This window comes from Centroberyx affinis, unplaced genomic scaffold (genome assembly GCF_046629955.1).
Source record: "Centroberyx affinis isolate AG114_WGS23_722 - 3 ecotype Tasmania unplaced genomic scaffold, CSIRO-AGI_Caff_v1 ptg001699l_1, whole genome shotgun sequence".
In the NCBI taxonomy this organism is placed as follows: Eukaryota; Metazoa; Chordata; class Actinopteri; order Beryciformes; family Berycidae; genus Centroberyx; species Centroberyx affinis.
In genome coordinates this window covers 6557-23490 of record NW_027280114.1, presented here as the reverse complement: position 1 = coordinate 23490, position 16934 = coordinate 6557, and the positions used below count along the sequence as shown (strand labels likewise).

General features: G+C 44.7%; 1 protein-coding gene across 2 annotated transcripts; it reads right to left on the bottom strand.

Annotated features, from left to right (window-relative positions):
* LOC139651677 (CDP-diacylglycerol--glycerol-3-phosphate 3-phosphatidyltransferase, mitochondrial) lies at positions 1–16506 on the bottom strand. Of its 2 annotated transcripts, none has more exons than XM_071528689.1 (11): positions 16391–16506; positions 12135–12345; positions 8895–8972; positions 8008–8107; positions 7729–7918; positions 7447–7625; positions 6348–6559; positions 5286–5577; positions 4688–4836; positions 4455–4585; positions 1–736 (listed from the first exon to the last, which is right to left on the bottom strand). In XM_071528689.1, exons 1-10 carry the CDS (start codon positions 16504–16506, stop codon positions 4466–4468), a joined length of 1647 nt encoding a protein of 548 aa, XP_071384790.1. In that variant the 3' UTR covers positions 1–736; positions 4455–4465. The 2 variants fall into 2 exon arrangements, with proteins under 2 accessions (XP_071384790.1, XP_071384789.1); XM_071528688.1 differs by having other exon boundaries at positions 1–732.
* Positions 16507–16934: the final 428 nt, after the last annotated feature.

Below are 16934 nucleotides of genomic sequence, written 5' to 3'. Positions count from 1 at the left end.
AAACTCAGTCACACTTTTAATCCCATTTTAAAAACCCACCACCTTTTAATTTACAAAGATAATACACAGACACTGTACAGTCACTGTGATGGCTGTATGAGGTGTGGGCCGAGCAGTAAACACATTGTTAGAGCTTCCAAGAACTATAATTAAGGCTCCTTCAGGGATTGTAATGTGTCGCCACACCTGTCTGCCGTCACACCACTCGTTATGTCAGGAACCTTCACTGATGTACAAAACAGTTACTGCATCACACAAAGTTCCTATTGCTCGCTTGTACATGCCAACAGATATTTGTGGAAATATATGTAACAGAAATGATTCTGCTGGTAGTTAATGCCACTACAAAGACAGAAATCCACAGTGCTATGAAGTCAGGCCTTAGTAAACCACATGGTCTGTCGGAGTATTGGATATACAGGTAACCCACAGACAGGTCCAATGAACAGTCACACGATCTGGAGTTGATGATGAGGATTCCCTCTTGAATTTACCTCGGACAGGGTCTGCTCCTGTGAGTGTGTGTGTGTGTGTGTGCGCGCACACTGGGGCTTTCTGGGACGCAGACAGGAGTTTCAGTAGAGGAGCGGCTGAAGGAGCAGACTCAGACTCCCAGCATGCCGGAGATATTTGTCAGGTTGTTGCTCATGGAGGCCGAGAGCGCGTCCGAGTGCCCCGTCTACAAGACCCGCGTGACTGGACCCACCAACATCTGGACCAAAGAGAAGCCACCTGCCTCCAGACAAACACACACAGAGACAAAATGTTTAGCACAACAGTAATTCACAAGGCAGAACTCTGATAGTGGCCATCTGCAGGAGGAATATCTCATGGCAGAATCAAGGTCAATGTATAAAACCACCATGAAATGTCACGGTGGCTCCACTAGAGGGCAGGCAAGTCCAGCACAACAGCAGCTGCCTGCCGTAACAGCAGATGTGTTCAGCGCTTCATCCGGACGCTGCATGAACACACAGAGGAATGCTGAAACACGGGCGACCCTGCCTGCACCTCAGAACGGGCCTTTCAGTGTGACGGTGAAAAGAGTTTGGAGGGGCTCCAACCTGTTGTCACTACTTTCTAACAATAGACAGCCTGTGTCGGCGATAAGGACGTTTTATCCTTTTAACCGGCAAAGCTATTGTTGGAGGGCTGCATTTTGTTTTTTCCTCTGTCAGACCGTGAGATAAGGGCTAAAGTACATAGATTACAATGGCAGATTGATTCAGCACATGAGAGTGAGAGTGGACAAACAGGCCTGCTTTCTCTAGCCTACAAATATCTCCTTGGCTGAACTAGTCTGGGACTAACTGACAATATTCAGACAGGTTCCACTGGCTGCTGATTTTGTGGCTCATCTCCTCACTGTCATGTTTGTATCGCTTGTTTTCCATCAGTGTGAATGCACAAACATCAGCAGTCCTGTTATAGTGGTAAGGAAGGATACATTTTTCCACTATCTAAAAATGAAGGTAATGCATGAAAAGCTTATTGGTGCAAAGCCCAGCACAATATGAAAGTGGGCAATGCAATATTACAATATTCTAATATATGGTTGAGATAAGTGGTTATTTTGCTATGATGTTACTGCCTGTCAATTACATAGGGAGAACAAGTAGGTTGTGTTTGCTCATGATAACTGTGTATAACAGACGCCCTTGAGGTTCGAAACCGATTAGATATGAGCGGAGAATGTTTTTTCAGTCAACAGCTGAGGATTGCCAGTCAAAACAAAGGCTGTGAGATCCTATTAAATGTAGATTCACATCAAGAGTTACAGATATTTGAATAGCATCCACTGATTGATTTATTATTTATTGAATAGTATCCAACTTGCACAATAACTTGGACCCTAGCCCCTTAGTTCCCCATTTCCCTAACCAGCACTAATAACTCTTGACCATGTTGCACATGGATATTACATACCACTGGAATATATCCATGGACTTATCCAAATCTGCATTTATTATTTGAATTTATTTGCATTCATTTGCATTGTTGGCACTGTCTCTATTGTTGTATGTTATGTACATTACCTTTTTATTTTTTTTTTTATTACCGCGTACTTGACACATACTTGACTTCCTTGGCATTGTCTGCCAATTGCTGCTATGGCACCTGAATTTCACCAAGGGGATCAATAAAGTACTATCCTATTTTATCTTATCTTACTTTATCTTATCTGTTGACACTTTGGATCTACGCTCATCACTTTGGAAATTAAAATGGTACAGTATGTAGGAGGTTATAGGACAGTCAGTTTTGGTTGGGGAGTATTGGTGTCTATGTTGATTGCACAACATATGTAACATGTTTGTGCGTGGTCCGCCATTTCAAAAGTGCTTCCTTTACATTTATTTGGCTGTGACTCCAGCTGTAAAATTGCCCCTGCAGCTAGAAAAATGTAAATAAAAAAGAAGATTCATCATCTGGCCTTCTTGCTCAGCCTACCCAAAATAAATTATAATTACAGCACATTTCCATATGTCATGATCTGAATATGCAAATACGAGCCATTCCTGGAATCGCCATTCCTGGACTCGCCCATTCCTGGAATCGAACCAAAATTAGCCCTACATCCCACAGCTGTAAAAAATAAAGAAAAAAGAGAAACGCTATTTCAAGGCGCCAAAAGTATTGCCTTACATTCTATAAATTAATTAAACTTATGGAGTTTTAGAGGAAACCCAGAAACAGTTCTGACATGTTAGTTTCAGGTTGTTTCTCAGCCAATGTTATGAACACTGTCATAGCCATACAAGTATTAAGCTGTGGACTACACTGCAAAACATCATACTCCTGCTATGGAGCATAAACACAGATGCAGATAACTTAGTAGCTGTTTCCTCATACTGATTTTCCTCTTGATCTCTAGTGGGGGAGGAGGAGTAAGAGTTAGAGAAGATAATGACCCATCTCTGCCTGTGTTTTAAGCTCACAGCCATTGTATCATTTGACACTGAAGAGCACAGAGCCTACTGTGCTGTTGTCCAAATATATTTAGAGCTCAGATTTAACAGGCAGGTTGTTGGATGAAGTTACTCGGGATGGACAGCTCAGTGACACCCGTTATGCCGCCTGTCTTTGCGTCACTGTGCCAGTAACACGAGGGCTTCCAGAACACAGCTCACTTTTCCAATAACAAACGTGAGCGTGTGCTCTTGTGTGCATATTTCATTTTTTTTTTATAACTTTGTGACTTTGCGCATCTCCATTGTGTGTTTGAAAGTAATACACAAGTGTTGACAGGCATATCTATTTACAACTGTTCCCTTCTGGCAGCAGCTCAATCACATTGTTTCCTCAAGTCCTTGTCCCAGGTAGAGATAAGACACCACGTATTTACCGTCATTATCCAGCCCCCAACACTTCCTGTTCTGCAACAAAAAAACAAAAAAACTGCTGGGTGGATTCCACTCCATCTTCACCTGCAGACTGAAAAAAAAACCCCCCAGTGACGGTTTTGTCTCTGCTGCTTGAGCCATGGGAAGGGGAGAGGAAGGGGGTGAAAAGTCTGCTCCCATGACGGGCCGGGGTGTTCAGAAATGAACACGTCCTTTTGCAGTGCGTCGTCTTGGTGATGTTTTTATGTGTTTTTTACTGCCTTCCTGCAGTCATCGCCCCGTGGGGATGAATGGAACAGGAGACTAACTTCAAACATTCTTTGTTTTCAAAAAACACCGATTCACTGCCAGTGGAGCAGCTCTGGGTCTCTGGATGACATGATAACTAGCTCTTCGCCAAGAGAAAAAGCTGATCCGTTTAACGTGGACTGAACTGGCCCAGATAATAGCATGTTAATTCTGTTAAGGGTGGATTTCCCCTGAACCCTCTGACTGCACCGTTTCAACTGATACCTCACCAAGTCCTGACAGGACCTCGCATCCCCGACTCGCACAAACCCCGACCACACTGTCAAATCATCACCATAATACCGCGCTGACTCACTTCTTGACAGAAGTGAATCAGCCGACACATTGTCCTACTCTCACTTGGGTGATTTGGGCAAGGCTGCTGGGAAGACGAGGACTGGGCCTGCGATTTGGGACTCGCCACAATGACTGCAGACATTTCTAAGAAACCACAGCCTGTTTTACAGAGTTTGTGTGTGTTTATGAAACAGTCTGGGGCCCCGTTTTGTCCGCTTTGCACAAATCACAGACGAACTCGCAAAATGCGAGTTTAAAAATGGAATTAAGACAAACGCAGAATACCATGGAATCGTATGGTTTTGGGGAAATTTTAAAACATGCTGAAAAAATAAAGTTATTTAAATACCATGGAAACACAAGCTGAGATGTGTTTTTCAAATGCTGTGTGTGTGTATGTACTTGTCTACATACTGTATATGTCAGAAAATGGGGAGTTGTTATAGGCTGAGAGTCAGTCATCTGTATAAATGTGAATTAAAGTGCATGTTTAGAGAGTACGTGCGTGTCGGCGTGTTTTACCACCTGGTGGCGTCTCAGAAGAAGTTCTTGATGAGGGGAGTGACCAGTTTGACCCACAGCTTGACGCGGCGGTCCGGCTGCTCGAACGTAGAGCCGGACACTTCTGTGGACCTCTGGTACAACATCTCTTGCTCCTGAGAGATGTGGTGAAGTAAAGGTGTGTGTGTGAGTGTGTATGAAGAGTCGTGATTCATCAATTCTGGCTTTGATGACAGGAAAAAAAAAAAAAAGCTTACCTCCTGCAGCTGGGCCTGCAATTCCTGATTCGCTGTTACTATGGCGATTTGGGCCTCCAGGTCACGGTGAACTGAGCGGTAACCGAAATTAGGAGAGCCAATTAGAGTGAGGCAAGGCCGATCCTGCCCCTGGAGGTAATACCACAGACCTGTAGGAGAGCACAAACGGAGGGAGTGAGCGAGTGAGGAGGTAATGCTTAAGAGCATTATCCAAGCAGTTTCCAGTAGAGATTTTGGTTGGCCCAAACCACAACTAAAAGGAAGCACATGCAGAAATCCCCAGCGTCTATCCAAACCCCAAGTATGAGAGAGAGTGAGTGTACATCCTTGTCCTGAGGCCATGACAGAATGACTGTACAAGCCATGCTCTCTCACGCTACATGCCACTGCAACCGCAAGGCAGGCACAGCAGTGCAGGAAAAGTAATACGTTGTATTCTTTTCACTCACCCAAACAAAACCAAATTGGATGTTGAGCCCAGGCTAGGCTCATAATCTCTCTGGTAGGCTACACTGATGTACATGCAGTTTGTGGGAATGGTCAGCATTAATATGGACAGGAATGTGAGTGTGTGTGTGCATGTGTGTATCCAACCCACCCTTGGCGTGGAAGGTCCACTGTGACCTGTGGTATTCGTGGAGGTGCACCCTCTCCTGCTGGCCTAACTGGCACACTTTGTTGTAGAACTGTCTGGCGATGTGAATGTAAGCAGCGGGGATTGCCCCGGCGACACCCTTGGCCCCGAAGAAGCCGTTGACCTCCGGGGAGGCAGTGAGGATGTGGTAGCTGGCTCCGGCCCCCAGCACCAGCCCCATGTATGCCCGGGTCAGGTTGAAGTAACCCGACGTCAGAAACACAGTGGAGTCAGCACCTGCGTCTGTCAGCAAGCGCTGGAGGTTCAACGTGAAACAGAAAGTGAATGAATGTCTCAGACACAGTGAAGCAAATCATTCCATAAAGAAGATATTGAAGACATCATGCGTTATGCATCAGGTTATATAGTGGGCAGGATGGTGGCATTTCTTGGAAATTCAATTACAATCATACAATGAGTAGATCTAGCCAAGCGACTCAAGGATAGCAACGTTGTTGAAAAATAGAACTAGTGTGGTAACCAATCGTCTTTCTTTAGTTTTTATTCCTATGTGCACTACTTTGAAAAAAAACAATCAATTCATGTGTGTTGGTACCTTGACACAACTGCCTAGTTTGTGCACAGCCACATCACCATCATGTTCTGATGTTGAGTGTGTGTACTGTCTTGTTTTGCAGCCAGCATGCATGCATTAAGACAAATTATCTTTTATCTTATATATTTGACTGATATGGCATAAATAAATGTTGAAGTGGAATCAGCCTGTGATCACATCAAAGAACGTACTTCTTGAATATTATGATGCAATGTTAGGTGTGATGCAAAACAGGAAAAAATACTGTGAAGCACAGCATTGCTTTTATAAAACACTGGTAAATAAATAATAATAAACTATTGTAATGAAAAGAGAATGCAAATATATAATATGTAAATGAACTGTTCTGCAATCACAGGTATGTGTTTGTGTATTTTGGCTTCAAACATGGCTCAGCCAATCAGAACTGAGGACAGGAACTATCTGTTTTATGTGCATTATGTGTTTTGTGGTCAGGTGTGGAGCCTCACCTGTGTGACCTGCTCGTCCACCTGGATTCCCAGAGGCTTCATCTGGACCAGCGGGAACACCCACGTGTCGTCCTCCCCCTCCTCCTCCCGCTCCCCCATCCCCTCGTCCTCGGAGTCCTCCGATTGGTTCAGCAGCTGTTGCCGTGTGCGGGCCGTGTTCACCACCTCCATGATGCGCTTCCTGGCCGAGGACGAGAAGTCCTCCCGGTTGCCTGGTAGCCAGAGGTTTATGATGTGTACACACACACACATACACAAAGGTGAGTGGGTGCAGCTGGAGCAGGTCACACTTTTCATTGGATTATGGTGTTCTGGGCAGTGTGTGTGTGCCTGTGTGTGGAGGGCGTCAGGGTTAATACCTGAATTTCTGGAGCCACTTTACAGGCATGAATCACAGAGGAGGATAGGGAAGGGAAGGGAGTGGAAATACAACCTCAGCTCTAGAGCTTTTATTTGATGAAAGTCTACTCTCTCATCCTTCCAAATGTCATTCATTATCAACCTCAGTGTCTCTGCATGCCTCTGAATGACTGTGCCTGTATGTGTGTGTGTCTGTGTGTGTGTGTGTGTGTGTGTGTCAGTTCCCACTCCATATCGTCTTCCAGCAACACTGTGACATCACGACTCTATTCCTGGTGTTCGTTACAACTGCGGTCCAGTGCTGCAGACATGATGTCATTCATCCCTCGATCTAACATCCTGGCAGGCTGCGCTCCAGTTACGCACACACTGTACGCTTGTGTTTGTGTGTGTGTGTGTGTGTCTGTGCGCGCACAAAATCCTGACAAGTTCACATCCGGCTGCATGGCTGGCCAACCGCAAGAGCTCTCTCCATCTTTCTCCGACACTTAGCTTCTCTTTCTCTCTGACACACACACACACACACACACACACACACACACACAGTCCGTCTCTCTGACGATCACTTATTTGCCTGTCTAAGCTTTCAAGCTCCATTAGCAAAATCCATCGGTTCCCCCAGCTGAAAACCCTGGCTGATGCCAGCGTAACTGAGCATGAAGTGTCAAAACATTTAAAAAAGGTTACAGGGTGAACATTGGTCTGTGTACACATGCTTTTTTTTCTTTTGTGCTTCTACCTTTATATGGGTGCACCATGCCCTCCAGCATGGTTACAGAGTCGTCAGGCTGGAGCTGCAGGGAAACGTCTCCCACAGCTCCCACAAGCTCGGAGAAGAAGTCGGCCACCTCCCCGCAGTTCTCCAGCAGCACGCAGCGGTCCTGTCTGTTGGTGAAGTATGAGTCGCTCAGGTTGGCCCTGAAAGACGGCAGGGGGGCAGAGAGCGAGAGATGAAGGAAAGAGAGGGACAGTTTTATATAAACGGCCTGAACTTGTTGTTGGTGCGAGTGAGTTAACGTACCCGCTGATGATGATGCTGTCGTCAAACAAGTAGACTTTGATGTGCTGGACTCCGATGGTCTCGTTGAAGCGCTGAGGCACCAGCATCCGCAGCAGCCCCCTCAGGTCAGGAGTGTGGTACAGAGACACGCGCATCTGAGAGCTGAAGCGCTGCAACAGCGGCAGCAGCATGGTCCTGGAGTTTATCTCGCCTGCACACACACAAAGCAGAGTCGGGATGATAAGCGTGGTGGGCTAAGCTAGCCAGTGACATGGTGATCTCATGGAAGAGCACACAAACCTCTTGAGCCGCGTGTGTAGTCTAGCAAGATGGAGACCTTCAGGTCAGGAGCGTGGCTGTCGTCCTGCGAGCGTTGTAGTGCTTCCTCCATGCAGTCCACCTGAACCACAAAAAAGCACAGAGTGTCAAACAGACATCAAAACATGACTAGACCTGAGTATCATTACTTAGGGTGCAATCACACATACAGTTTGTTTTCTCTAGTCCAAACCATAGTGGAAAAGTTTACTTTGTTGCATTGTTGTATTTGGTTAAGTTGGGTTCACGCGGCCCAATTACAAGCGAACCAGGGACAACAAAAGTCACATGGACTCAAAAGCAGCTTGTTTATTGGACAGAGTTTTGGTAACCCGTCATCCCACGAGGTTAGAGATTCCAGTCTCTGTAACTTTAGCTAAGCATGACGGACTTGTCTGCGCTCTTTGCTGTAATTGACCTTCTCTGGTGTTCATACCGGTTAAGAAGACATAAAGAAATGGCTGAATATGAGCATCCGTCCAGACTGCGGTTTGCCCTCGGTTCAGTTTTGTTATGCTCTGCTTTCCAAGCATGAGGAACTGCTGGCTATCAGATGTTAACATCGGTCTCCTTACAGCCATAAAACCTTGCATTTTGGGTTTGTTTCTTGTAGTTAGTATAATTACGTTCTCACTCCTAACGAACCGCACCGCAGTTTGATTAGAAGAGGATCAAGTCTTGCAGGTGTCTCAGTGTGGTTATTTGGTGCCACCTGAGTTCAAATGGCTTTGTTCTCACCTGCCCAAAAGAACCAAACTAAAGGAGTAAACGCTCCATAGTTTAAATAAACTGCTCCAAACATGCTTTGTGTGAACTCACCCACACACACACACACACACACACACACACACACACACCACTATTCTTACCAGGTCCTGCTCCAGCGGACCTGTTCCCAGATACAGCGAGGCCATCACCACTCGCCTCTTAGCGGTCTTGATGCGTGCCTGAAGGGGGAAAAAAAGCTGTCAATCTTGTTATGCCTCAACAGCACAGGACTTGGTGCACTGACATTCTATAAGCTTGGTTAACTGTTGCCAAAATAAAAAACACAAAACTACAACTGTGCATGACTGTGCAAATATATAGGGGTGTGGGGTTTCTGGTCATGAATGACTGCCCTTATGAAATGCTATGCAGACAGTAAATACGGAACCGGGTACATTTCCAGGCAGGTGACAGTGACTAAGAAGTTCAGAATGTGTGTGTGTGTGTGTGTGTGTGTGTGTGTGTGTGTGTGTGTGTGTGTGTGTGTGTGTGTGTGTGTGTGTGTGGGGTAGAGAGGTATGAATGATCTATAAATACATCGAGTACAATGCCATTCTAACAACCTTTCCACCTCTCATGGTTCTGGGAATTTAGTAGAAAAACAAAGAAAAACGAAATTTTTTTAAAGTGTGTATCACACCCACTCACATACTCCTTCTACATGTATCTACCCACAGCCAAGACAGACTTTGCAGACAACACAGATCATGATAAACTCACTGGAACCCTAACATGTGCTATGTGTAGCATTTTTAAACATACACACACATATACAGTAGTGGATTTGTACACAAATTTCAGGGGGGATGGTGGGGTCTTATAGACAAACAATTTGATAGCGAGGAAGACATAGTGGAGGGTGGGGGACCAGCTGTTTACCCTTTTGTTTATATTGTAACAGCATAAAGATAATTCTATACTCAAAAGACATGCATGTTAGGGATGTTAGGTCAGATACTACTGCCAATGCCCTTAACCAAGGCACTGGCCTCAGAATTGGAGTTGGTACCCAGGTGCTGCACTGTGACTGCCCACTGCTCCTGAGCAGTTAGGACAGGTCAGATGCAGAGGATCACAAGGTGAGCAGGAGCTCATGGAGGTTTGATAACTATAAATTTAAAGTTTAGATAAGCTATGTAGATAGCTACATATTCCTTCACTCTCCTTGCCACGCTAGGTGGCAATAGTTACAGTAATTTCAGTTACAAAGATGGATCATGTGAAAATGACAATATTTCTGTCAGTTTACAAGTTAAATTCACCTGAACACGTTGCTTTATCACTCACATTGGTTTGAAAATAAGACAATGTCTAGATTCTTCTCTCTACATTTTCACAACACAACCTGTCAGCTCCGCTGCTCAGATTAAACTGTGTGTGCCTCTCATTTGATTGTGCTTTTGTTTAGAGTAGAGTAGTAGAGTAGAGTAAATTGTCCCCGAGGGGAAATTTGTCTTGGGCACAGTTCTACAATCCGTTGCTTCACATAAAAAACATCACAAAACATGAGAAGCGTTTGACACAGTTGCTTCACATAAAAACATCTTAAAGACATAAAAAAGACATTTGACTATACATTTGACATTGACAACACGACGGCTTAAAAAGAAACTAGGAATTAAAGTGCAAAAGTGCTAAGTGCTAAAGTTTAATGTGGCCCAGCTTCCTGGCTGGGTGGAGTTTTCAGTTTTTAAGCACTGTGATTGGCCCGAAGGTCCAAACACCGCCCAGCTGGCAAACTTGGGTGTTAAAACGAAATTAACCAGAACCGTTCCGTCGTCAAATTCACTCTCGGAACGCCGTTCTGATACGTTCCGGCCAGTGACATCCCTGGATATAGTCTGCTTTTTTCCTCTGTGAAAAGATTCGGGGCTAGTAAAAAAAAAATTCCCGACCGGGCCCACAGATAGAACGGCCCACCGGGAATTCTCCTGGTAGTCCGGATGGCCAGTCTATCCCTGAATGCAGGTGCCCCCTGCCCTCGGATTTGCTGAAAACTCCAGATGCGCTATATTCTCTAAAATGATTAAATATCCATAAGTGGCTTACACATTTCTTGATTGAATGATATCTTAGTGCCATAAAGAGGGATGAAATGGGGGATGGCAGGGGATGGTTTTTGACAATTGTTATTTCAAGGGGGATGGCATCCCCTCGCATCCCCCCTCAAATCGACTATTGCACATATAACCATTGATGCAAACACATCAGGGGTCAAAAAGGTGACAAAAACATGAAGATGGATTATAGCTAGGGGGGTTTGAGGGCATGTTCCCCACAGAATAATTTTTCAAAACTGAAGTGTTTAATTAGTGTTTAAATGCCTTTTTCTAGTAACGAATATATAACAACTAACGCCATGAATAGTGGAAGGGAATGAGGGAGGAGGATGGAAAAATAAATATGTATAAAGTGCATCACTTTCATGAACACTTCCAAGTCAAACATCAAGTCACTCCAACAAATATTGCCAAATCATGCAAACGCAGCATAAGCAACAGCCACATTCACAATGGGAGGGGCTGTAGTCATAGCAGAGTGCGACATGGAGGGAGAGATCATCTCACTGGTATGCAGTGATTATATGTTTATACGTTTCAAAATTAATGTGGCATGATTCACTCATGTTTTAAATGCTACATGAAGCACCTTAAACGTCCCACCCAGGGTCTGAAATTGGCACCCGCCAAGTGCCAAATGCCAGTAAACTTTGTCTTTGGCGGATAAATCAATACGGGTCACCTGCCACACTGGACGGTGACTGTTGGAGACGATAATATTTGAATGCCTCCATTATATGGTCTTTGGTCTTTGCCTGTTCTCAGACTTTGTCCCTGCTGACTGTACTCTCACTTTACTCTCTGTCTGACCCTGAGCCAATCACATCAAAGCAAAACAATGGGTCTGTATCAAACAGGCTCCTGATTGGCTGACAAAGCGGTAGCGTCTAAATTTCTGCAAACTTTTCCTCCTGTGTCTTTGCTACCTTGATGGAATGGATGGCTACCTGGACTAGCCTAATGTTAGTTGAAACTTAACAGTATTCCCATGTGGCGACACATAGCAGGTGTGAGGCTATATAAGAAAAAACAAAGACAAAAAAAGATCCACTGTATAAGTGAGTAAGCAAGTTTTAAATTAAGACTTTGACTTTTTTTTAATGCTTCACACAGCACCTGATTCCATACATAAAATAGCACTGAAAATGTGTACGGTTACATAACACATTATTAATTATTTTGGCCTGTAAAAAATGTTCTAGGCAGGTAATTTTTTCAGTTTACCACCCCTTGGCAGATGAACCAAAAAGATAATTTCGACACAGCTCCCACCCCACCCACCTTCATAGCCTGGTAGAACTGGTCGGGGGAGGTGAGGATGTGGATGTGGCCGCCTGGCACCCGGAAGGCGGGTACATGCTCTGCCATCCATCGGAAGCGGGCGTGGAGGCCCTCTGTGCCCTGAGCTCCGGCCGAACCCGCGGGCTTGGAGACGCGGGGGGGGGCCGGGTCGGCTTCTGCCAGCAGCGGGGCCAGCAGCAGCACCGAGGACCTGGAAGAGACGGCGATTTCTGCTTTACCGGGTAGTACAGAGTCAAGAGTGAGAGAAGGTGTGAGAGGGGATGGGGACGTCTTGCAAAAGTGAACCAGATTCGAACCCACAACATGGCAGGCGAGTGGCATTCCTCTTGCCTGCTGATCCACCACAGTGTGTCACACAATCTGCACTCTGAGTTGACCCTTACCTACGGTGGTTTCTTAGGATTTCAAACGATGAGGAGTGATTCAGCTGTTGATGCAGGGATACTGATACTTGTAAGCGCACACACAACCTTTCAAACCTTGAAACCCAGACGCAGATTCATGAGGCTTTCATGTTGTGTGTGGTTTCTCTGTCTGTGTCCTTGAGTTCACCCCCATCCCTGTTTCTCTCTGCTACACAATCACACAATCTGGTCTGACAATACAACCACATTAAATAAAGAGAGGGTAAAGACATAGCTGTGACCCTCAGGCAAACTGTCAGAAGTCATTCCACTGCATTCCTTTATCTTCATACCAACCAGCATTCATTCAGAACACACACACACACACACACCAAGTTCAGGGTCTGAAAACAACAATAGGAGCCAGCAGTACGGGTTTATGTTTGGGTTTGGATTTGGATGTAACCCACACAAACCGTCTGAGAGAAGCCGTCAGAGCAAACAGGAGAAATCATATTAAAACAGCGAACACAGCTTTGGGCTCCGCTCCAATGCCACTACGCTGGGCTGGGACTTCTGCAGCAAAACAAAGAAAGGGGATTTCCCCTTGTTCAGGCTTTGGTCCTGTCATAAAGACACCAAGATTAAACAAAGCATAACTTCAACCGTTGTGTAAAAGAGAACTTCCTCATGTCTATAGCTTAGGCTGAATTATCTCCCTCTTTTACAGCAGGGCAAACTACAAAGGTTTGCTAAAGGATTATAGTTTAGTAATAGGCCTGTGCAGATCTAATGGACCTCTCAGCTGACCCCAAAGCCTTTCAAAGTTACCGTAAGTGGTAAAAGATAAGATAGTGTGAGAGTGACAGAAGATACGCAGCACTGTCTGAAATGATATGATCACTGTTCAAGCTTTTAATTTCAGCACAGAGGCTAGCAATACAAAATCAACTGGCGGCTCTGGACACATACACTCCATGTGGAAAAATATCAGGACTGCCTGCTGATTCCATAAAGTAAACTGACTAGATGAATCAAAAAAAAAAAAAAACCCATGAAGGGCAGGATAAAGGTCAAAGTAGGTTTGTTAATCCTTCAGACAGGTGGAGATAGGCCAAAGGTAGGTAGGAAGGAAAGAAAGAAAGAAAGAAAGGTAGTCTTCATATTGTGTACACTCAGTGTCAATAGACAGTTAATATATAGTCTGTAGTTGCTGTCCCAATTGTAAAACAAGGTAACAGTCAACATGTCATCCCCCAAGTATGATGAAGTCCTTGTCTGGGCCAATCAGTGCAATTTTTGCAAAGTTTTGTCACAATCGGATCAGTGGTATGTGAGATATTACGCGTGACACATGGATGAGCATACAAATGATGTAGTGTCCGCCTTGGGCTGTGTAATTTTGAAAATGTGAGAACATAGTGGTGAAATGCATCATTCCCCCAAGTAAACAAACATTGTAAAAATGCCAGGAAGGAGCAACGACACGCATCATTCCCCGTTTCATGAAAATCTGATCAGTGGCATCTGAGATACTGTCCGTGATGAGCGGACGGACCAGGGCCGATCTAGAGTCCCTACCCAGATTTCCTTGTGTGGGACAATAACATCTATGTGTAAACTGTTGTTTCTCAGTTATTTCAGCAGCGGTGCACGTTGAACAACAGTGATTTGATCATAACTGTAACTGAGACAGAGTTTGATTCCTTAGATTTAATGAGGTTAGAGACTAAGTTAATAATGCTAAATAGTAACTGCAATGAATAGAGGAGCTATTTGATAAATTACTGCAATCTGTGTGTGTGTGTGTGCGTTCAGATTCCTCTGGCCTGATTTGAAGCATGTGATAGACAGAATGACGTCTGTTCTCTCCCTCTCTCTCTCTGTGTGTGTGTGTGTGTGTGTGTGTGTGTGTGTTTGTGTGTCACTGAGCTGGTTAGTTCGTGGTTTGAGTATATGTGTGTGTGTCTGTGTGTGTCACAATGAGGTGGTTGGTGTAGATAAAGACTGTGGTGTGTGTGCATCTATATGTGCTTGTGCATATACACACAATAAATATATACGTGCACCACATGTTCTCAAGTGCATTTGACTATCTGTATGCTTCCCATATGGTTTTGATCTCTCTCTCTCTCTCTCTCTCTCTCTCAGAAACGCAGTTACTTCCTCATAATAACCATTTGGAGCATAACCTAACCTGTGGCATCTCGTTTCTTTATGTCCTCATTCAAACCCTGATGAAGGCCAAATGAGCCAAAACGCATTAAACATTTGTTATTAATACTACAAGTGTTGCTGGAATTTACTCTTTTCCATTTTTATGTCCTCATTCCTCTCGACCACAGCGTCCAACAAGTCTACAAGCCTTCCGCTAACGGGAAAAGTCACTGTTGATCTCTGTCATATTTTCTATCCATCTTCACAGGCATTTACCAAAACACAGTATGTGATGTGACTTCCCCTTGTGCTATTTTGGGTTATGCAGAAACCTGGTTTGGATGTTAAGAGGAAAAGGAGGTTATCAAGTGGGCACTTCTCGTCACAGATTGGGTGAATTAGGACCAGGACACCTTCAGGAGGCTTAACAGTAAGGACCCCCCCCCCCCCCCCCCCCCCCCCCACACACACACACACACACACACACACACACACACACACACACACACTATCTCTCTCAACATTAAGTTTTGGCGTAAATAGTCATACTTAGCATATGACTGTTGATGCCAAAAGTTAGAGTTGACCCAGCGTACCCTGCTGGCTTGAAACAGCCTTCTCAGCAGTTCAGAAACAATAAGAATACACAACAATGACAATCAGCTTAATTGTGTAAAACTGTGTTTTCTTTTCAGGAGAAGAGATATGAGGTGTAGCATCTAATCTGCTACACCTCACACTCATTTCCAATAGAGCCTCGGTGTTCAATTCAGGTCCTCGAGGTCGGTGGCAGGTTTTTGTTCCTTCCCAGTGGTTAATGAGCCACACCTGGTGTCAGGTAGATCCAGACCAGGTGTGGCTCGTTAACCACTAGGGAGGAACAAAAACCTGCAGGAGACTGGCACTTGAGTAGTAGGCTACCTAGACCAAGTATGTAGGTCCCTGGACCTGGATTTCTTATGCCATTTTGTTTTTGGTCATCAGTCTTCCTCTCTCTATGTAGGTGACTAGTTGGTGTTTATCTGAGCTTTGGAGAGTGGAACAGCATCATTCAGATCAGTGGTTTTCTATCCTACCAGATAATTAACTGCTTTCACCTGGCATCCCAGGTGTAAACCAGTCCCTGATTAGATGGTTATAATGAGAACCAGCAGGTTTCTGTGGCCTGGGGATTGAAAACCACTGCTGTAGAAAAGCTGGTGTCAGAAAGTTGGCAAATTGAGGCACATTAGTGAATCAAGTCACGACGAGGAACCGTGCCAGGAGCAACAAGGAAAGGAAAGTTGTCCGTAGTTGTTGAAGATAACGTGATAGCCATTATGTAACCCATGTGACCTATGCCTCTGTTATCAAGCTACCATCCTGCAATTATGTAAACCGCGATATTTCCCAAATAGTACACGCTTGAAACATGCAATGCTGCTAGCTTGGCTAGGTCGAGGTTCCATTATCGGACAGAAATGTGCAAACTGCCGTGATATTTCAGGCTTTCCATTGAGCCCATCCGTTTTGTCAGTATTACCACAAACGCATCGTTGATTGGTAAAAAGGCAAAAGGAGCACATCATGCGCGGACATGTCCGGGAATGAGTATCTCCTCTCTTGGTGTCCGATAATGGACGCACTAGCAAGGCATCTTTGACTCTTGTTTCATAACAGGACGACGCCGAATGACACTACAGCGGCAGGACTGCGGTGTTATCCCGTCGTCTGTGGATAAACCGTGTTTCTTACCCTCTCCTTCTGTCCCGTGCCCGAAAGAGTCGGTCAGATATTCGGGTAAAGACCCCGGCGAGGGCCGGTGTGTACACAGAGTACACCAGCCTCCTCCAGGACATGGGAGCCGCCATTGCTGCTGTGGGGATTTGAATAAACTTTATCGATAGCACCTGAAGTTCACACTCACACTGCGTTCACTGTAGTCTGTGACAGACAGTGACAGCTAGTGCAGTGTTGGGTTCCATTGACCAATTTGTTACAGTTACGATTATTATTATTTTTTTAAAGCACCCAGAAACAATAAAATTCAAAGAACTAATGTATTTGGTCGTCTGTTTCTGTCTGTGGTGTCGAAATGAGTTAAACGCGACCTCTAGTGGTCGAGCTCTAACTTGTAACTCAAATTTAGTGGCAATGTCAAATACAAAACAGGGTCGTCAATTCACTTATCAAAATATTGATTTATTTTTATTTCTATATTTAACAGGGTTAATTGACAGTTAACTGCCTCAGAATGAACTAGAAAGCTAAATTTAATCTGCAGCTCCTGGACAGATGG

Coding starts and splice junctions, on each gene's coding strand:
- LOC139651677 (XM_071528689.1), bottom strand. CDS start 16,506: ATGGCGGCTCCCATGTCCTGGAGGAGGCTGGTGTACTCTGTGTACACA. Junction 8,108..8,894: donor GTCCGCTGGAGCAGGACCTG/GTAAGAATAGTG, acceptor TTTGTGGTTCAG/GTGGACTGCATGGAGGAAGC. Junction 4,837..5,285: donor GTGGACCTTCCACGCCAAGG/GTGGGTTGGATA, acceptor GCTCTCCTACAG/GTCTGTGGTATTACCTCCAG.